The 21,454-nt window shown below is 36.5% G+C and overlaps 4 protein-coding genes across 9 annotated transcripts in view; 3 read left to right on the forward strand and 1 right to left on the reverse strand.

Moving 5' to 3' along the window:
• The window catches only part of LOC114879959 (disintegrin and metalloproteinase domain-containing protein 12), a 44,465-nt gene extending 34,926 nt beyond the window's left edge, over nucleotides 1–9,539 (forward strand). For 3 of the 4 annotated variants that reach the window (XM_029195427.2, XM_029195428.2, XM_029195429.2), the window contains exons 19-25: nucleotides 541–679; nucleotides 2,533–2,676; nucleotides 3,660–3,731; nucleotides 5,417–5,553; nucleotides 6,014–6,473; nucleotides 7,387–7,575; nucleotides 8,716–9,539. In XM_029195427.2, coding sequence (XP_029051260.2) covers nucleotides 541–679; nucleotides 2,533–2,676; nucleotides 3,660–3,731; nucleotides 5,417–5,553; nucleotides 6,014–6,473; nucleotides 7,387–7,575; nucleotides 8,716–9,328 — 1,754 coding nt within the window. In that variant the 3' untranslated portion in view covers nucleotides 9,329–9,539. The remainder of the gene's footprint in view (nucleotides 1–540; nucleotides 680–2,532; nucleotides 2,677–3,659; nucleotides 3,732–5,416; nucleotides 5,554–6,013; nucleotides 6,474–7,386; nucleotides 7,576–8,715) is intronic. The other variant, XM_029195430.2, reaches the window with a different exon arrangement.
• Nucleotides 9,540–10,549: 1,010 nt separating this feature from the next.
• LOC114879962 (protein phosphatase PTC7 homolog) lies at nucleotides 10,550–13,089 on the forward strand. The gene is made up of 5 exons (XM_029195438.2): nucleotides 10,550–11,072; nucleotides 11,319–11,498; nucleotides 11,573–11,771; nucleotides 11,863–12,119; nucleotides 12,638–13,089. The coding sequence occupies exons 1-5, from the start codon at nucleotides 10,847–10,849 to the stop codon at nucleotides 12,685–12,687; spliced, it is 912 nt and encodes a 303-aa protein (XP_029051271.1). The 5' UTR covers nucleotides 10,550–10,846; the 3' UTR covers nucleotides 12,688–13,089.
• Nucleotides 13,090–14,652: 1,563 nt separating this feature from the next.
• Nucleotides 14,653–16,362, reverse strand: LOC114879963 (derlin-2). Its single transcript, XM_029195439.2, has 6 exons — nucleotides 16,091–16,362; nucleotides 15,930–15,995; nucleotides 15,679–15,846; nucleotides 15,463–15,585; nucleotides 15,227–15,390; nucleotides 14,653–15,152 (listed from the first exon to the last, which is right to left on the reverse strand). The coding sequence occupies exons 1-6, from the start codon at nucleotides 16,181–16,183 to the stop codon at nucleotides 15,050–15,052; spliced, it is 717 nt and encodes a 238-aa protein (XP_029051272.1). The 5' UTR covers nucleotides 16,184–16,362; the 3' UTR covers nucleotides 14,653–15,049.
• A 247-nt stretch (nucleotides 16,363–16,609) lies between these two features.
• LOC114879964 (protein phosphatase 1 regulatory subunit 14C) lies at nucleotides 16,610–21,427 on the forward strand. 3 transcript variants are annotated; one of them, XM_029195440.2, is made up of 5 exons: nucleotides 16,610–16,846; nucleotides 17,749–17,966; nucleotides 18,048–18,137; nucleotides 18,218–18,259; nucleotides 19,854–21,427. In XM_029195440.2, the coding sequence occupies exons 1-5, from the start codon at nucleotides 16,693–16,695 to the stop codon at nucleotides 19,938–19,940; spliced, it is 591 nt and encodes a 196-aa protein (XP_029051273.1). In that variant the 5' UTR covers nucleotides 16,610–16,692; the 3' UTR covers nucleotides 19,941–21,427. The 3 variants fall into 3 exon arrangements, with proteins under 3 accessions (XP_029051273.1, XP_029051275.1, XP_029051274.1); XM_029195442.2 differs by having other exon boundaries at nucleotides 19,252–19,948; XM_029195441.2 differs by lacking the exon at nucleotides 19,854–21,427 and adding an exon at nucleotides 18,462–19,201.
• The last annotated feature ends 27 nt before the right edge of the window (nucleotides 21,428–21,454 follow it).

The raw sequence follows: 21,454 nt of genomic DNA on the forward strand, positions 1-21,454 counted from the left end.
ATCGAATGAGACCATTTTCAGAAATGGCAAATAAACCATTCTCGAGATATACAGGGTGTTCTAAAAGTGTGGGACCCCGTATTATCTCGATAAGAACGCATTTCCACGGAAAATGAGTAACCTAACCTAACCCTAACCCTAACCTAACCCTAACCCTAACCTAACCTAACTTAGTAACCTCAATTACTATAAATCCGAAGTTTGGTTGTCCTGAGGTGAGGGTGGGCCTTTCGGAAGTATACCCAAAACTAGAAACAATGAAAAATACGTCTATATATGTATATGTATATGTGCTGATTCTGGCTTCTCTGTTTCTTGTCTGTTTCTGTCTGTCACTGCCATCTCTGTCTGTCTGCATGCTGTGGGACGCTCGGATACGAAAATATAAATCATCCTTGTACAATGGTACTCTACTCGATCATCTTGATACGAAACATTTGGATATCAAACGATATCTTAACGCGACCCACCCCGACGACGACGGCGATAATAAATACGATGTAACTAACTAACTAAAACTAACACGTCTGATCGTCACAGAGAACTACCACGGCTCTAACACTGTATTTTTAGTTGGTATGCTCATGTCGGTGGTAGGGGGTGTTTTCATAGTATTTGCTCTGATGGCTCTCTGCTACAGGTCAGTCGTAGTACATAAAAACTACTCCCTCTGTCTCAGGTTAGTGTGCAGAAACATACACGTAGAAGAAAATTTTTTTTCCTATTGCTTATATATGTATATATATATGCACATATGTACATATATATATAAAAAAAAAGAATTGTACCTATAAATCACGTTCACGCCTGGTACATACATATATATTTACATGTATATCTTTAGAGTCCGTATTCGTATTTATTTATTTATTTATTGGCTTACTTGTGTATATTCACTTTTCTACGTTCCGTCTACTTATTTCTTATTTTCTATCTATCTCTATCTCTCTCTCTCTCTCTCTGTATTATCTATTTTCATCGGCCATCGAATCGGTGGATGCGCCGTGCGAATAAAAAAAAAAAAAGATAAGAGAAAGAAAAATGCGCAATAAACTGGCAATATATTATTTTTTTCGCAACGAAACCTTCTCAAGGTTTCGAACACCGATAACTCGTCGCAACGAACAGAGACGATCGGAGTTTCAGCTGATCGAAGGAAATCCGCCGGCTATTTCCGGGACAACTGATCGTTGCTACGATTATGCACATGCAGCTTGGGCAAACGAGAATCCGATAGCTTTCGCAAAATCGGCTGTGAAAAGTATCAGAGGCTTCAGCATAATTCGCGATCAGAGTCGCCGGGTTACCCCAGTGGCGATGATTAACCCCTTCGCTTGCTACCTTGCACAATTAAGGGAAATTTTAATAAATTGCGCGAGGTGACAGCAGGGTGATAGAGAAAAGAGCTTTGCCTATGGAACGCGCTTCGCTACGATTATTATCGAAATAATTTCTCTCTCTGTCTATCGTTTCATTTTGAAGTTAACATGTTTGGTTGTCACGGGTACTGCAGTGGAAGGCGATACCACACGAGCGGCTGTAAGGCCAGCTGCGGGTGTTACCATTCGAATGGTTATCTCTTTTCGTTCTAATGCATGCCCACACGATTCCTTAATTGAGCCCTGTAGTTGCGCCAGCTTCGCTAGCTTCTACCATCCCATGGAAATTATCGAAACACGTACGCACGGTATGTACCGATGTGATCGATCTTTGAACTCTGATCGAATCTCGGGGTTCGTTGTTGTCAAATCTTGTCGGAACAATGGAAGCATCTAAGGGGACGTACCGTGCATACCTGTAGTAAAATATCGCACACCACTGTGCAGGGTGTTCCATGAAACTGGGATCAGTTATAAGTAAAATGGTAAAAAATAGGAGGAAAAATGGCGTCGATAACCGTCTTTTTATTCTCTATAAAAAAGTACTGGGGTACCTGGGTCGAAAATTGATCGATTCGAAAGATGGGAAGTCTCTCCCAGAGATATCTTTTTAATTAATTCATTTTCAATCAAAGTACTTCAGTAGTTTTTGTAGAGAATAAAAATATGCAGAGATTGATGTCAAGAGAAGTAAAAAATTGAAAAAATAAATTTTTGCAAACTGGAGAACTTTTAAACTAATCAATTTTCAATCAAAATATCTTGATACATTTTTGTAACAAATAATAAAATGCAGAGATTAACACCAAATTCTATTTTCAAAAAAAACGAGATTGACCTTGAAATATTTTTGTCCACTTCCGGTACCAATGTATGCCATCGACGCACCATTCGACGCCATTTAAATTTCGTCGATTTTATAAATAAAAATTTGCATGGGACACCCTGTAGTTTCACAGAGGGACGACTACGATTCCTTCCGATTCGATAAGATTGCAAAATCGATGAACGATACCGTTCAACGATTAATTAAATTCGTTCGCAGTCTCCCTCCCTCCGCCAGCTTGCATGAGCTTCGAAATTTTCACAAGTTTTTTCTCTGGTTGTACGTACCGCGAGCCTCGCACCCTCGTAATCGGCGAATTTCTCGCAGAAGGAAGAGCACCGTCCAGAAGTACGACCAACCGTACGGGAAGAAAGCACCGCAGAAGAGCTACAGCGAGAACCATCGTCCGGAACACGCGATCCTGGACGACGTGAACAAGATCCTAACGTCGAACAGTATGCCTAATTACAGGTATGACGTAAATCTCGTAGCATAATCATCGATCGATCAGGCTAGATACACGTGGTCGCGTTCGTTAGATCCGATCGACATAAAATTCTTGTTTCTCCTTTCTCTGTTAATAAAAATAATTAAATGCTGCTTGGTAAAAAATAAAAGCAGGGAATCGAGAAACGAGATTCTAAATTGTCGTTCTAAAACGAAGACAAGAAATTGAAATTTTTTTTTTTTTTTTAAATATTTTTTTCTTAAATACTGCTTTTAAGAAACAATCTAGGGAAGACCCCTGCAGCTAGTGTTTGAAAAATATGAATAAAGGATCCATTAACGATCGCCAAAAGACACATATCGCTTCTACTTATTATACATTGGTTATCCATTAATGTTTTGCGTTACACGAATTCATGTCACACGACATTCATTCGACATCTACAGAATCATTCGACGATTCAGCGTTGCTTTAACCGGCTGCAAGATAAAGTTTCTTCACTTTAGACGCGTTCGATCGATCGGATTGGTGGTTATCTATCAGCGACGTGTCATCTTCTTCGTCGTTCGACGGAACTCGGGGAATCTTCCTCGATATTTCGCCTTCTTAAAGCGGCAAAGAATTCCTTTAATATCGCCAGCTCGGAAAGCGGAAGCATAGGATACTTCCTAGCATAGAAATAAAGTCCGGATACATTCGTCCGAGGAATTTCCTTTCCGAGCTTTGAAAATTCGTTTTCCGATTGTCGAGGAAGATCAAAAGAGACGCGAACGACGGACCAGGAAGACGCCCCGTCGTAGTTATTCCGAGAACACCATCCTAGACTGCTTTTTAACCCTTTCTGGTCGGTACACTGGTCTTTTATTTCTTTTCCTTCTCTCTGTGTGTGTGTTTTCTTTCTCTTTTTTTTTTTTCTTTTTCTTTTCAAGGAACTCGTTGAAACTAACCGCAAAGGGTTAAACACTCGTGAGATAGCCGCGGCATGCCTATATTAGTATATTTCTAGCCGCAGCGACAACCAGCGCGTGGTGTTTCGATCCCCGAATAACGTCACCACCGCAGACGGGCCAAGACTCAAGTAAGTCTCATGTGTCTCGCCGTTATGTCACCATAGTTGATCGATCGATTCAAAACTCAGTACACTAACCCAATCGTCAACGAAGCAGGCCAGCTTTATTCTTGCGCTTAACGCTTTGACGATCGGTATTATCTTTCTACGATCAATTTCAAATAACCGAAGTGCAAAGCTTTGAGACCAGCGGTATCTTAATTTCCTTCGTTTTCTTCATTTTCTTATTTCGTTTTTTATTTCGCTGCCCTGCCTCGTTTCGCTATCTCCAAGGGACCAAATATGGCCCGTTCGTAGCACGAAGAAAGATATCCCCTAGGAACGCGTAGCTGTGTCCTCGTTTAAGGAAATATCTTTCGCGTGCAATCACCGACACTGTACACTTACACCCCCGCAGAGGAAACCGTGCATACGTACACTCGCGGACAAAGGGCTTCCCTAGGGAAAATGACGATACGGGGGAAAAAAGAATTTTCAAAATTATTATTATTAAATATGATTTTTAATTATTAAATATTGTAACCCTTTCCCTACAATTGTCATTCTCCTCGGGAATGCCTTTGGGAAACGGTGCAACTTTCCTGGGGAGAACCGTCTTCACCGCGAGTGTACAGTGCGCGATAAGACACGATAAAACGAGAATCAATTTGTAAACGTGACACTGTTTAAGAGCACTTGTTGATGAGGAATGCAGCAGTAGCGATTTATATACATATATTCGGTACAAATCGAAGAAAGTACAAAGAGGAACACGGTTTCCGTTATCAGTGATAACGAAACTTCCTGCACTTTTGTGTTTCCTTTTCCTTTTTATCTTACTTACTTTCTTTCGTTTCGTTCTTTCATTCGTCGATATATCTCGGATGATTTTCTGTTGCAAAGAGAACAAAGTCCGAGAGAATTTTTTAGTATCGCATAACGGCACGATGCATTTGGCCCAATGTTGTTCAAGCAACGTCCGAGGTGGGCATATTTCGATTATTTTCTACGAACAACTTGAATTTCTTGTTATATTCGTATACTCGTATCACCCATTCGTTCGACGGATTAACAGGCTTCATTTTCTCGCAAACATACGATTTCATTATGTTTCTTTCCTCTTCTTTTTCTTGATTTCGTTCTTCTTTCGCCAGTTCATTGATCGTGTTACATTTCACGATATGTTTCCATATTTCATCGTATGTCTGATACACACACGCTGCGGTCCAGTAGACGTGATGGAAATGCATGAGTAGAAGTAATTTTGATTTCTTCACTCTGGGCACCGTATAGCATGCTGAGTTTTATTTCGAATGCAACGCACAATCGTGTCGGATCCTCGACCGAGCATGCTTCCTATGTTTCTTTCGTAGAACGTCCATTTTGCAAAACAATGAAAATACTGTGTTGACAAATTGTCAGATGAAAAGTACACGAAATCGTCGTTCACTCTTGATAGTTGCACTCGGGGATCAAGCTGCTCTTCTTACGATAAAATAAGGGAAAGGAGGTTCTTCCTCCTTTAAAATATCGACTGACCATCCCATTGTTATAAAATTTAGAAATTTAAAAATTTTTAAATAAACAAAATCAAATTTAAAAATCGAGTAAAAAGACAGCTCTGAACGTCGAGTGTGTACGATAAATTTAAAGATCTTCCTTCGAGCTATCAGACGAATACCGAATGGTTTTCTTTTTTCCATCCACATTTGCAGGGATCACAGATCGCAGGCGAAGAGGCTTGCTATAAACGAGGTGGACGCGGTTACGAGCGTAGAGGAAGCGGTCTCTTTCATTGATCTACCGAATCATCCCACGAAGAAGGGAATTTTAAAGAAACACCCTGATTACGGTATGAGCCGTAAAATGCACCTCGAGGGAAGGTGCAACAGCTCGAACGGCGAAGTCTGGGTCAATCGAGACCCAAACTTATAAAATAAATATACAAGGATATTAGGTTAAAATTAAATTAAAGAATTTCATATGTTAGTAGAATAATTTCTAAAGGAACAGTGTAAAATTTAGGAAACGAGAATATGAAATTGGGACTCTCTCCATGGTCCGCCATCCAAAAGTTAATCAACGCGCGATATAAATAGCCTAAAGCCAAATTAAAATGTAATTTTAAAAATAAAGAGTAACGGTATAAAATTTAGGAAATGAAAATGATATGAGATTAGGCCTCTCTCCATGGTCCGCCATCCGAAAATTTTCAGATCGAGCTGTTCGCATCGACCTTTTGCCATTTACCCAACACGCGATTAAAGACGGAAAAATATTGAATTTGTTAATGAAAATGACTATCCTAACAGGTATCGAAGGAGGCACGGTGGTCGAATTGGAACGCACGTTGGACCGACTGAACGGCTACCACGAGGGTATCATCGAGGCGTTGAGGAACGCGGAGAGTCATCGTGAATTGTCGGGACCACCGTTGGTCAACAGGAATTTGATCGACCAGGAGGCACTGCACAAACCCCTGTCGGAATGCAGTTACCCGGACCCTTATCGCAAAGGTCTCGACCGACAAGAGCACATGGAGAACCAGGCGGACGAGGAGGACGAGGAGGAAGAGGAGGAGGAAGAGGACGAGAGCATGCTGCCGTGCGGTACGATTCGCATACGAAATCTCGAGGACATAATAAAACAACTGGAGCGTCACACAACAAGGAACATAAGTCGTTGCAACTCCGACGACATCCGGATGTCCGAGAGCGAGGCCGATCGCCACTACAGAATAGATTCGTCCGTTTGTAGCGAGTCGTCCCAAGGGTAAGAACTGATGCGAAATAAGCGCTTCCGGCCTGCTTAAGTTTAACTTTTATCGACGTTCTCATCCGCTTCTACCGTTCTCGATCGTCGTTCTTTTCGCAAAGCTTTCGATCGCGGCCGAGTTTAACCCTTCCATCTTCGTTTAACCTCGGCCGCGATGAACACGTTACATCGGTTATCACGCGTATATCAATTCGGCGTTACGGTAATCGATTAAATCGGTCCTTTCTATCCGATACTTTCTTTCATTCGCTCTACTTACTCGATCAAACATCTTATACACGCTGGCACAAACTCATCACTGTTACATCTACTACTACTCTTATTATTATTACTGTTATCGTTGCTTACCTTTTTTCTTCTCTCGCCAATTCGTTTTGTATCTTCTGCTTCCATACTTGCGCATATTTACAGCTGTCGGACTGGGTGAACCGGACGGTTTTTCGTTAACAATCGTAGTAATTAGCGTAGTTACCAGCCGTACTATTCTCGATATAATCCACCAGCATCGTCGGACCGCGGGTACGTTTCACGATTGAACACATGCAGAGTCTGTTTATACCGTGTCCCTTTGACTATCGGCTTCAACTGGATCGCTGGAATAAGAGAGGGTGTTACAACGTGCCTACTCGTTTCATTTATCATATTTACATAATGTTGCTTGTGTTTCTTTGTTCCAACCTTACCCCTGTCTCTCGACGTACCAATGAAACGCCGAAAGGCCGCGTCCATCTAATTGTCCATTTTATCTTTCCATCGCCCGTTCGGTTAGCCTGCAATAGAAATTAGGTGTCAGAGAGCTTAGGACGGCAACGAGGTGGCGACGAAAAAAAAAAAGAAAAAAAAAGAAATGTTAAATCGCGTGACCGAAAGCTGAGAAATTTTAAAGAAACTTATACGATTTCCTACGTAGAAGCAGAAGGTGTAGCCGCGCCCGTGACGATACCTACGGTAGATATTGTCAGCCATCGTCTCGAAGTCCTTACGGCACCCATCAGCTCGTTCAACACCCCCATCAAATGCACAAGGAGGAGGATATCTATGAAACTGCCGACCCTGACAGAGGCTCAAATACTAGGGGTGAAACGCCCGATAGTGAAAGGTATCGCTGATTCTTTCAATACGAAACAAAAACGGGCTTAGTAGTTAAAGAGAGAGAGACGTTTTTAAACGTGGTAGTGATACGTCGTGGTTTCACGTTCGATCAAAGATCTCTCCGTCGAATTCCTGAAAAGTCTTTCCCCCTCACCGCTGATAGTTCTCCGCTGCCGCGATTAGTGTTGGGAATTCGACGATCTCTCCTCGGCTTGATGTCTGAAAGCAAAGAAAGAAAAATTAATACATTCCCATCACTATAGTGAACGCGTATTCAGATAAGGATCGGTGCATGTCCGGAGGAAAGCGACGAGGAGGTTCGATAAAAGAAACGCGCATCCCCAAACGTCGAAACGGAATATAAATAGACTCGGCATATACTCCTTGTCTCCTTTCGACAAAAATTCGAGAGTCAACGTTATACCGAGTTTCCACGGACCAGAAAGAGCGAACCGTACCGACAAAAATTCAACACATCAACTTTTCGCATGCCACTTATACTGTTTTAGCTGCTTGTGTGCGATGCGCTGTGAATGTGCTGCAAAACAAACGCGCGAGGGACACGTGTTTCTTTCAGCGTAACACGGTGGCGATAGTGGAAACTTGCGCGGAACCGCGGCCGTCGTCCAAACGGAAACGCTAGAAGCAATAACTGCAGCAAGTTTTGTTTTTTTAGAATGAAATTTAATTATACGGAGAGGAATGATATGCGGTTTACGACGCGCTAGAACGATCCGCACTTATCCTTATCTGAAGGTTTCCTTTCCTATTTCAAATTACGGAAGTGTGATGATACGTTCGTAGCCGCAATTGCAAGGCTTCGCACGTGCGCAATGGTTTAGAAAGCTTTCTATGTACGTAACACGTTAAACACCCGTACGTGTACGCGTTATCGTTCATTCGGTTGATCGAGTTTTATTAAACGGACGCCGGATAACGCGTGGACGTACGGCACGCATTTAGATTGTACTAGGGACAAAACGGGCGTAACGCAGCCCGAGAAGGTAAGTAATTGATAAAGGGAAAGGGTAGGGGGATATAACGATTAGAGAAGCTAGAGATACCGAAGAAAGCGTTGGTCCGCGTATGCAGCATTAGTGGTCGTGGAATAGATCCAATGGGCTCGTGTAATCTTGTTATTTTCTAGTGATGCATTTATTCAAGCTCAACAACAACTAGCCCGATGGACGAGTGAGGACGGAGTGCAACACCGGCCACCGCAGCAGCCGCCGCCGCCGCCGCCTCCACCGCCGCCACCTGCGATCACCGGTGGTACGGTGCCGTTGCTGCAACGCCGTCAGTCTCAACGAGATTATCGTCAGCAACAACAACAACAACAACAGCAGCAGCAGCAACAGCAGCACCATCACCACCATCAGTCGCAGCAACTGCAGCAGCAGTCGTCGCAACAACAGCATCAACATCATCAACAAGAACAAGAACAACAACACCAACTGCCGGTGGAACAACTGCCAATACAGCAGCGCGGCTATTATCCATCCCCGCTCCACACTGACAACGGTCTCGACAACGACGAGACTGAAAATGCTCAATCCCACCAAAAACAAATGCTCCCCGACGTTCGTGGAATCGATGTTAATCACTTGCCTAATATTAACAAATGCCCACTAGACGATAACTTTAGTCTAGATTGTAACATAAATAATGGTTCCCTTAAAGAATTAAATACCAACAACACTAGTGATAACGAAAATACTGCCCTATTGCCCCCTTCGCATTTTCCTGAGTACAAGCATTGATAATTATTAATCGATGACAGATAGTGTCCATAAAACATAGTGGTGTGATTTAATCTTGAACTCGCATTTTATACTGAATAGTGTAAATAACGATAAACTATTGATCGCAACATCAAGAACAACAAGAACAACAGCAAACAGGTATTAAATTATAATGAATTAAAATAATCTATATGAAATGTTTATTAATAAACATTAGTAAAGCGATTTACTCAAAGAAACGAGTGGCTGTTGTTTTTATACACCCTGATGCATAATATACCTGATTATGTTTTTAATTAGCTCCCGTTACGTTTCAAAAGTACCCCCATTGTTTCAAGAATATCGTGCAATACTTACATTCAATATGGCGGCTATCGGGACGCGCCAAATCGCGAATACATTCTTCCATCTTGAGTCATGCTTCTGATAAAATTCCTTCCTCTTAACTTCATATGTATTTCTATGCTTCTACAGAAAATTCTTCGATATCGTTAGAAAGGTAATATTTACTTTTCCATAGTTTTTTATCTGAAATCGAATCGAACACGTTACGTTAACACGAAGAGGGAATTAGTGAACAATTGATATTCGGTACTCACCGTATTTTCCTTGAATTATACTAATGCTTGCGATTCGATACTCTCTGACACTTTCTAGATTCCTTTTATTCTTCCTGACTCTTCCTGATTCTTCCAGCATCCTCCGGCTCTTCCCGCTTTCTCGATTCTCTTCAAAACTTTTCCTCTTCGAGAGTACTATCGAAGGCAAATCGAGATTTAGGAATCGTAGATGGCGTCCTCCGACGTACGCAACCAACTTCACGGTCTTCAAGATTCAATTTATTTACCAAATATAATTTGACATAACTCAAACTGTATATTATTTTGTATTAATTTATATAATAATACTAATAATGATGATGATGATGATGATGATGATGAAAGTAGATTTTAACGTAAAATATAAATCGCGCTCCTGTCCTTATCCTTTTATAAGCATACTTTATATTTTCGCATCGAAAGATTACAAAATTTATTTCCTCAACCGCGTACCAATGAACTAATGTCTTCGATATTAAAAAACTTTACAGTCAACAATTTTTTACCTTGATAATAATGTTTACCGATAACAATAAATGTTTCAATAATCGGGTCTCCCCCACTAAATACTGTTCTGAAGTTAGTATATCTTCGTCTCATGATTATAGTAGGTGCAATGCGAACGACGTTCACGTCAATTCATTAGTTAGTTGCACTGGAAGAGGTACTTTCTCGAGTAGCGAAAGATAATTTCAACTGGAATTACGGTCATTTATCGCCGCTTATTTAAACGTGTACCGAAATTCGAGGACAGTCTGGTCGATGATAAGTGTTGCAAAGAGAACAATCGACAGAATTGATTGACGTTACATGTACCTCCGACGAGAACATCCAAACATGCCATCGATACCGTTTGTGAATTAACTGCACGATTCATGCAGATTCGTCGTTTAATTATTAAAGATGTGCGTCAACAGAGTCTGAACCTCACCGTACGATGCAGTCCATTTATTGGACCGGGAGGTTGCTGTCTCGGGCGATATGGAATGGCATATCAAATTACACAGCATGCGCTGATCCCAACCTGAACAATCGTCGCGAAGCATCTTTCATTTCGGCTGTATGCGGTTTTCCCAAAGATTTTGCGCGAGGACGTTTGCGTAAGGGACAGTTCGGTGATGACGCTTGGTTCAGTGCCAAATTCAAGACTGTTGAAGTAATAGGTATGTCAACCTTCTTGGATCATCAATAAACTGTCAAGCTTATCTCTGTGCGTTCGCACATGACCGATAATTTGAGAGATTCCTGGAAATCTGACGTCCAGCGTTTTAGATTCTTTTCTTGATATCGGTTCTCTCCGGAGAAATTTCTTTGCTTGCAGTTCAATGAATTGTGAAATACGATTGTGAAAGATACAAAGCAGTTTTGTTATTAAATGATACAACCGGTTGTCTCTTCTAATTATTTAGGTGTAGCTGATGGAGTGGGTGGATGGCGACACTATGGAATAGATCCAGGAGAATTCTCTAGTTTTTTAATGAGAACTTGCGAAAGACTGGTCACTATGGGCAGGTTCACACCTTCTGAACCAGCTCGATTATTAGCAAATAGTTACTATGAATTACTAGAAAATAAACAACCCATATTAGGTACAAGGAGCTAATCCATTGTTTGTAGTTTTGTACAAGATATAAGAAACTAACAGACACTGTGATTGTTTTAGGTAGCAGTACTGCGTGTGTTATAATCCTCAATAAAGAGACAAGTAGCATTTATGCAGCTAATATTGGAGATAGCGGTTTTGTAGTTGTAAGAAAAGGAGAAGTAGTTCATCGTTCTTCCGAACAACAGCACTACTTTAATACTCCGTTTCAGTTGTCTCTTCCACCTCCAGGACATTCTGGCCTGGTGCTCAGCGACAGGTATCACGTTTTATCTAAACAAAAATAAAATATGATTATTAAAGAATTTATATAAAATTTCTCATTGATCTTGTTTCCGACCTAATTCTAGTCCAGAATCTGCGGATACTTCTAGTTTTGGAGTCGAAGATGGTGACGTAATCCTCCTAGCAACGGATGGAGTGTTTGATAATGTGCCTGACCAAATACTTATCACTGAAATGCGTAAAGTTCAAGGTGAAAGAGATCCTACTAAGATACAAGGAGTTGCTAACTCAATAGCGTGGATGGCTCGTAGTTTAGCGTTCGACGGCGCATTTATGTCTCCATTTGCCCAAAGTGCTAGAGAGAATGGAATTGACACTATAGGTATAAAAATAACATCGATGTTTACAACAACAAATCACGTAATCGATATCAGTCTCGATAATAGCATTCATCGTTATAACAGAATTACTTAACATCCTAATTCTCTTCGTTTACAGCGCATACGTACACACGGGTTTTAATAAAAAATATATTCCATTTATTCATAGTATACATTTTACAAATATTTTTATCTTACACATATAGCCGTCTTTCATACCTTGGTAATAAATTTACTATTGAAGTAACTTTTTGTACAGTTTAAACATCTTTTGATTCTTACAACTAGAACAAAAACCTGGTACAGATTTACTTTAATTAAAATCTTTTAATAATTGCATGTTTATACGAAAGGGAAATTAACATAGCTCTTGGATTAGTTGTTTTTTCTCATTTCAATTATGAGGAGTGTTAACAGTGTCGCGAAAAAAGAAACAAGGACTTTTAAATTAGATTATCTAACCAATTTCTTAAATTGGATTAGTGTTAATGGAATTAAAATATTAATTTGTATGTTTCAGGTGGTAAACCAGATGACATTACAGTGCTTTTAGCAACGGTGGCAATATAATAAAGTATGTACAATAGAATCTTGATCATTGTATTATAGTCCATGTCATTGCGTATATGTACCTAGTTTTACATCATTATATTCCGTTATGATAATCATTTACTATTTAAATAAATGGTTTTGTAAATCATCCTGTATCACGATCAAACTTTATTACGATCATCGTAAAAAATATTAATTTCAAAAAAAGAATCAATGGGTACATTATTTTCTCCACTGCAACCAAATTGTATACAGACAAATCTTCTGTTGTAATAAGTACAAATAAGTAGTTCCTCGTTACTTATAATGAGAATACTTTTTATATGCCACGGTAATATAATTATCTAACACTGTAATGAGTCAGAAATATCATCTGTTTATGTTGAACATTCAATAAACTAGAACGGATACAAACAATTATTAAGACAGTCCGATACTTCCCTGGAAGAACTACCGCATTGTGCGGCCTATTCACAGAGAAGAGCACATCATGTCTAGTACTTTCACGTCGTTTACAAATAATTATCACTAACAGTAAATTGTGGTTGAAAACTTAATTAAATAAATTAAATAAATGCCTGTTCAAACCCCCCAAAAAATACATAATTTACATAGTAATAATGTTAAACTAAATCAAACCATTTTATTTCATTACATATTCATATAAATAACATTTTTATCTAGTATTTACAAAACGATTATTATCTGGTTAAATCCTCGAGTCTTTTACGCCCTGGATTATTGTAGTTAAAATTGCCGAAGTCCTCTATATAATCTATGTCCTTTCAAAAAGTGATATCAGTTAACAATAATTAATCGATAAGAAGCTACAACAGGAAATGTACAACGTTAGTCCCAGCGCGTAATAAAAATACAATTCCCTATAAAATAAAAATAAACTCGTTCAGTACTGTTATAATTATTTTCCAAAAGGACACAATTTACACTTGGAAATATCTAACAGTTTTAACTACTATCTAGTAAGTTATAAATAATCAATCAATTGGAAATATTTCTTCTTTTTTTTTTTATAATGCTTTGGCTTTTTTGCTGACATTACACTTTGCCGCAATAAGTTCAACAAATATACTGATTTAGTATATGACAGAATACAATCATCTGATCAATAAAGTGAATACATCACAGTACAATGTACAACATGATATCCTAAAGACAACAAATATTTACGGCAAACACTATTATACGTAAATCTAAATATGATAGTTATCACACAAAAATATCTGTAAGAAACTTAAAAGAAAAATTTTTGTCCTTACGTACTACAAGTAACCCAATATGCCGAACTAAATTTATTCGTTTCGAATATATCTGCTCGTTAACTTTCGATTCCGATTTCCATTTATATTCAGAAACTACTAACATGAAAAAAAAAAAAAAAATGGGGAATACTGTTTTATATTTCATTAAACATTCTCTAGATTCCTTAAGCTTACATGTGTTTTATAATATTACTTTTATCAAAAAATGCCCATAAAAACATAACTGTGATGTATTCTACTATTTACAATGTTACGCATTTTTAAGCGTGGTATAAAATGTACTATTATATAACTAAAAGGGTCTAGGAATTATTTATATGAGAATAAATAGTAATATTTACATCGCTCAATTGTACGAAATCTTTATAGTAGAATCTTTTGAAATCAGGGGTTTCAATTTTATATTTTTCTATGAAGAGGAAAAATAGTACTCTTTGTTTTATGATAAATTCTCTTTCGACTAAATTTAGCATTAAATTTAAACAGGAGGTTAATGATTATGAAAATAACACTGAAAGAAATCTTACCAAAATTAATTTCAGAAGGAAATGTATATAATAAGACAATTTAAATTATTTTTACGTATGTATTTTAAATTTTGTACTTCATGAAAATTTTTGGAAATTATATGCATTACAATTTCTGAAAATAAATATAAAGGTATACTTCAAAATATTTTGTTTGTTTTTAACAATCACGTTCATAGTATGAAACAATTTTTGTATTTCTCTTCGAAAAGTCGTGGATATTAACAATGTATCACAATGTTCGATTGTTTAAGAAGTACTATTTTCATTTATAATTATTGGTATATCACTCATACAATACGTTACATAACATGTCACTAGTATGTGTAATACCAAGATTTTTTTTTTACATGAAAAATTGTAACCCCTGTATAAGCTGGAAGTCTTATCTTTTTTCATTTTATTACGAGTTCCTTCTAATATTATGCAAAATATCATGTACTTCAATTGCTTAGTATTTTTGTCGGTAACCGGGAAAATCAAGGAACGATCTTGCATACATAGCAATATAAAAGTTTACTTGATATGCCAATTGGTAAAAGATGTTTTGGAAGCAGGACCTCAGATTTAGAATTATTCCACATTGGGTTCTTGACCCCAGTTAAATCCACCAGGCCGTTCTTCGGGCGGCGGAGTGTAATCTGGATCTTCCGGATGTGCGTCAAACAAAGTCTTACTGCGAACAAGCAATAGATGAAAAGTATTTTAATAAAACGCATAACTAGTTATATCGTTATTAAAATAACTTACAGTATTTGTGGAGTCTTAAGAACACGAAAACCTCCTCTCAAACGCGGAAATACGTCTTCCGCAAAGTAATACATGTGCCCTATAGCCATACCAACGAGATCTACCCATATTGTATTACCAAGAAGTACAGAAAACCCAAGAAGCACCCAGGGTAAATATGGCGCCTATTTATAAAACATATTTAAGTATAATCTTTTTTAACTGTATAACATAAAAAATAGATAGAGAGAACTTACATGAAAGTTTAAAAGTCCAAAGAAGTTTAGTCTAACAAATGGATTTCGTCGTGACCAGACATAGACTAACATAATTGTAAATGCATGGCTCAAAAATAATAGATTAACAAAAAATGCGAATGTCTATAGTAAGTTCAGAATACTTGTGTTCAATGAAATGTATTGAATTATTTATGGTTAACATATAAAAAGTATTAAAAGATATCAAAAGGATACAATCATACATATGCCCCCAAAAATGAACATCATTACAAAATCAGACGTTCTCCTGCGAAATGATCCTTCTTCCAACATTCGACAATACCGATATGTAAAGATCATATTGAAAAGGAAATTGAAACCCATGTTTCCAAAGAACAGAAATGTTGTTATTAATCTCCATAGCTGAAACAATTTGTATTACAGTGTTAGTAAATGTAAATCAATTGAAGCTTATCGTTTATACCTGATGTAAATCATTTGTTTACCTGGTATTGTTCAATTATTAATGTAGGATTAAAATAGAGTCGAAACGGAGACACCAAATCTAATTGCTAAAATTGAAAAATAAAAATAAACTTATGGTTAAGTTTCGCGGATAATATTTTATACACGTGGAGCAATACCGTGAGAAGGGTATTTTACAAACCACTGCAAGAGTTGTGATGACACAAGCTGTTGTGTAAGCTCGTGTCACCACAGGTATTTGCATGTACTCCTGCCGGAAAGTTTGATAGGCCATTGGTGTATTGTTATGATCTTCCGTACACCTAAGGACCAATATTTTTTCCAAATTCTTCGGTTATCCTATTTATCATCACATGTTGTTCGTTACTATGCGTTATCTACATTTAATCACTAACCACATCACGACAAAATTGTTATGTTCAGTTTCGTACACGTAATACGTGAAGCTTGCCGCAGTTCAATATATCTCGATTTCGCGTCGTTATCGATAACAATTTCGTGGCCTTTTTGTATTCGCAAAGATTTAACAAGGAATAATTGTTTTAATGATTTCACGCGTTTAATAAACGTAGGTGAAAACGTAAATGCTGCGTATTTATAACTTTCGATCCCTGAATATAGCCTTCGTATAAATTAAATCGATGAACTCATCAATATTTACACGGAATACATATACAATGACGTACTTTCATACATACATACAAGGCTTCTCTGAATGCAGTGACTATAGATACACAAAGGCTTGTGTATGTGTCGTTGTTTCCTATGAAATAGGAACATTTTATGTTCTTCTTGGCAGACATGGCTAGTGGAAAAATGCTATATAATTGCCGGTTAACTTCAAGGAAGTTTATTATTCGTACAGATACCGATCCTGGCAGTACGATACTGTGTTACGGCTCCAATAGTGGACGTTGTGAAAAAAGAAGCAGTGAGTGTAAGTAATGTCAAATAATCATATAAATGTACTATAAAAATATTATTTTTAGATTAATTTTCACAGTCTAAACTGCATTAATAAGCTTTATCTTTGTTTATGCTTAGGCTGACAGGAGTTCTTGATCTTTGGTCAGAACGCTGAGTGCTCTTCTCTCTTCATATCGCTTTATTTACATGATCGTCGGCTGGGTTTCGTTTTTTTTTTTAATTTTTATTAATCCGCTGCATTGCATTTTATCGAAACATAACATTTTCTTATTTCGATGCTCTAGGTGTTTGTGTAACTACGGCGTCGCGTCCCACCGAGGTTACATTTGCATTCAATAGCGTTTCAGTTAATAAAATTGGGGTCCCATTGTTTATTGTAGCATGGGAGAAGCGGTCGGCATGTGCGTGAATCTTTCGCATCGTTAACAACTCGCTCACAATGAGTTTGAGTGTTGCTGTTATTTCGTCCAATTAATTTGATTTAGTTTGTCAGTGATCAATCATGCGATTAATTCGCTCAAAGAGATTCTCATATATTTAATTAATTCTGTCACAGCGGATGGAATTTCACTGACTTATAAGAAACATTATTCGTAATTTTTAAAAAATTATTTTTATGCTTTTTCCCGGCAGATTTTATATAACGGATTATAGAAATGGTATTATAAAAAAAAAACATCGAAACATACATATAAGTTCACTAAAATTGCATAAAAATGCATTACTTAAGATATGTAATTCTGTATAATTATTTTTTGTAATATACACATGCATCATTCTATAAAAATGTTAGGCATTTTTCTTCTTCCTTTGACCTTTTCTTTTAATCTTTTAATCGCTTCATTAATCTTACACACTCTGAGGCAACTTTATTTTTATTTTTAATTAAATATGTTTTGAAAAAATTATTAGGTAGTTTTATGATGGAAGGAGGTGGTGTACTTACGGCAGAACGCAGTCCAGCGCGTGCAAATTTGCATGTGGCTTTCACTGAAAAAGGGGAAGTAAAAGAGCGCAGAGAGAAATTTCTGACAGCTAAATATGGGTCTCATCAAATGTCCCTTATTCGTAAAAGGCTTGCAGTAGAAATGTGGTTATTTGATGAACTAGAAAAATTATATGAATCAGTTGTAAGTTAGAGATGAAATGTAACTTAATTTAAAATTTATTCATTCTGAAGATAACTTGTTAAATGAAAATATAATTTACAGAATGAAAGTGGTAAAAATCGGGAAGTTGAAATTGATATAGATGAACTTCTTGACATGGATAGTGATGAACATAGACGAAGATTTTTGCAAGTATGTATATACATATTATAACTGAAAGCTGAAAATAAAATTTATAATTTTATGAACTATTATTTCGTTTTATTTTACAGGAATTATTGGTTGATACAAAGAAACCACCGCATGATATAAATGTAAGTGTAAGGTACATGAGTCTTATTAAATTACTTGTTGCTTTTTCTTCTTACAATTCAGGACTTTGTGACTAATTTATTAATTAAAAATAGTAAAAGGTGTTTGGAGTAAATTAATACAATTTGAATGTTATTTGTTTTAGTGTTTCAGGAATAGGTTTGTAACTAACATAGATTTATATGTTTCTTTTATATGTTTCAGAAATTCATTAATGATTTACTTGAAAAAGCTAAAACACTTTGAAGAACTTCTATGTTCTTTTTAATATTTACGTGTTTGCAAGGACTTTTTTGAAGCATTAACAAATTTGCTCAGATTTGGAACGAGTCAAAGACATATTCAAGCCTTATCGAGTCGCGCACACGCGACTCAAATGCCAATTTATCATTACTTGGATTGAACTTAACAATGGGGGAAAAAGAAACATCAAATGACTCTGCACATTTTTATTGTAGTGTATATTATTTCATATTGAAATCGTATACATTAGTATCTGACTTATCTCAGTACAATGGCTAACTTCGTTAGTTATTTATGTGCGCATCGCATATCAAGTAATAAACCTCACAGTACACAAACTGCCTTGCTGTACGATCCATCCAGTGTGATGTATAGTAGAAAAGTTTGTTCTACACTCTAATTTTGTATGCCTTCTATACTCCATCGTTCATAGTAATATTTATGTTATTAAGAATGATTAATTAACTAAATACTTCCAAACACTTGTAACTATACCAAATGATTTCTATACATATCCTACGTTTATTCAATTATCCCAACTGACGAATCCAATTGGGTTGAAAAAAATCATTAATATCTTTATGTTGTAGTATAACGAATTAATATGATTTTTATTTATTTTAGAAGGTATTTTAAGGGAGTAATTTGCAAAATGTCGCATCAAATGCTTGTACGAATTAAACAAAAAAAAAAAAAATATATAATAATAATAATTCTATTTGATAATATAATAAAAGCGTGTATGTTTCAGATGATATTATCACTGGCATAGTAGTAGTTAAAACGTGGAAATGACACCTATTGTTGCTTCGCTACCGAATCAGTATTTCAAAAAATTGTTATTAAGCTGAAATTTAGTCTCATGTAAGTGTTCTTTCAAATTTAAATTCAAATTCTTTTGTTATGTCGTTAGAAGAAAAAAGGGAAAAGAAACACAAAAACATTCCTAAACATTTTTTAATAACTTTGTTACTTATATAATCATGTTGTTAATTTCAAGATTTTAAATTCATATTTATACATGTTATACTTGTTTAAATTATAAAAGAAAGGAATATCATTTTTAATGAATCTTCATATATTCGTCTCAAGAAAAGAATGTACGAGTCCTCTGTTTTGACGGTCTCGTTTGGATAAAGTGTAAACATAATGATATATTAATCATGTGACTTATAGTACAAATGAACGGTTATGTTATGAAAAATCACCGTCGCGACAGAGCGCAATCATAGGTGACATTTATACGCTTTGTAATCAGTCATATAACATACGAGCTAATGTGTAAAATGTATCCATAGTAATGTAAAAAAAGAGGAAGGAAATGAAGTTGATAAAAAAAAAAAATACTTCCAGAAACTTGGATCTCTCGTCGTTTACTTAAACAATTGTACCAAAAAAAAGACTGCACAAAATGGAATTACCTTCCTCTTGAAAAACTAGATGCGTACAGAAATCACACGGCAAACAAGATGATGAGATAGACATATTTATCAAAGATCGAATACATAATATTGGATGTCGAATGAAGCAAGAACGTTTAGCAGAAAGAAAAGTTTTTTGTTTTTGTTTTTTTTTGCACGCTGGATTAAATGTAAAGCAATATTCACAAATGTGATCATTTAAGCTACACGGAAAAAAGAAAGGAAAAGAAACTGTTTGAGGCTTTACGACTACCTGGTATTGCAGAAAAGCAATATGACCATTGTAGCGTTATCAGTCCCCAGTTGAAATTATGGAAGAACAAAGAAACGAGAGTTTTATCCAAGGCAAGGACTAGTGAAATGTACGAATCATTATTATTTATGATATATTAGGGTGTACAGAGATTCGCCTGCCGTTTATCGTTTGGCAACACGCGTGATCTTTGTGGACATTTCTCATGGGCATAGAAGAATGTGTTTAGACTTTTTACCCTTAAAAACTTCCATACGATTTAGGTGAATAATGTCGTCTAATTAAAATCGTTGAACTCGTCTTGTCACCCGTATACATACATACATATACATATATATATATATATTTAAAACTTTATACGACGGAATATATGTGAATGTGTAATTAAGATTAGGAATATATAAATCTATACAATAAACCTTGATCTCATCAAGTGCAATCGTCGACGTATTTGTTCTAAATGAACCGAGTCGTAACAAAAATTTCGTTAATGACTGTGACGAACGAATACGTCAGAATTTAATCAGAGTTTATTGTATTAGAAACGATACAATCAATTGGTGCACTTGTGATTTAGTGTTGTAAAACAGTATGCGACCTTGCGATAGAATTATGTTTCATCAAATCGAAATTGTGAAGTTTGGAAATTTTATCGCCGAAGGAAAAAACAAACGTATCGAAAGTCCCTTGTTCATTTTCTTTCCGTATTAATTTTTCTTTTCCGCGATAAATGGTAGAAATACGATCAAAATGCTTATGCGTGTAATGCTTGTGTCGGTATACGAAGTATGTTTCGTAATAATCTTGTTCCGGCTTGGTGTATCTAAAAAAGAAAAGAAAACCGTAGGAATTCATGAGAACGATGTATTCTCTAGGTTATTTTCTCAGTGAATCGTTTGCAGAGAAATGGGAAATATTCGATGTCTCTAAATGAAAACGTTAATTCTATATGGCACTGGAATCTCCCATCCACGTGTGAATGTTCATTTGGAATGTTTAATGTTGTAATACCGAATCAAATTAAATCTACAATAGTCTTAAGTAAGGGAAAAAGTTAAATTCAATTTCCATATTCATCGCGTGATTCGAAAGGAAACCATAGACCATTTAATATCCCAGTTCCCTATGTTTTAAAATTGGCGATAGTATCGTTTCCATGAGGAAACAATATTTTGCATCAACATGTACTGATTATGTAAGAGATTGTATTTACTTGCACAAACAAAATAACAATTGGATAAAAGAAAAATTAACCAATTGTTTCTTTCCATCCTCTTCTA

Source organism: Osmia bicornis, chromosome 16, assembly GCF_907164935.1.
Source record: "Osmia bicornis bicornis chromosome 16, iOsmBic2.1, whole genome shotgun sequence".
Taxonomy (NCBI): Eukaryota; Metazoa; Arthropoda; class Insecta; order Hymenoptera; family Megachilidae; genus Osmia; species Osmia bicornis.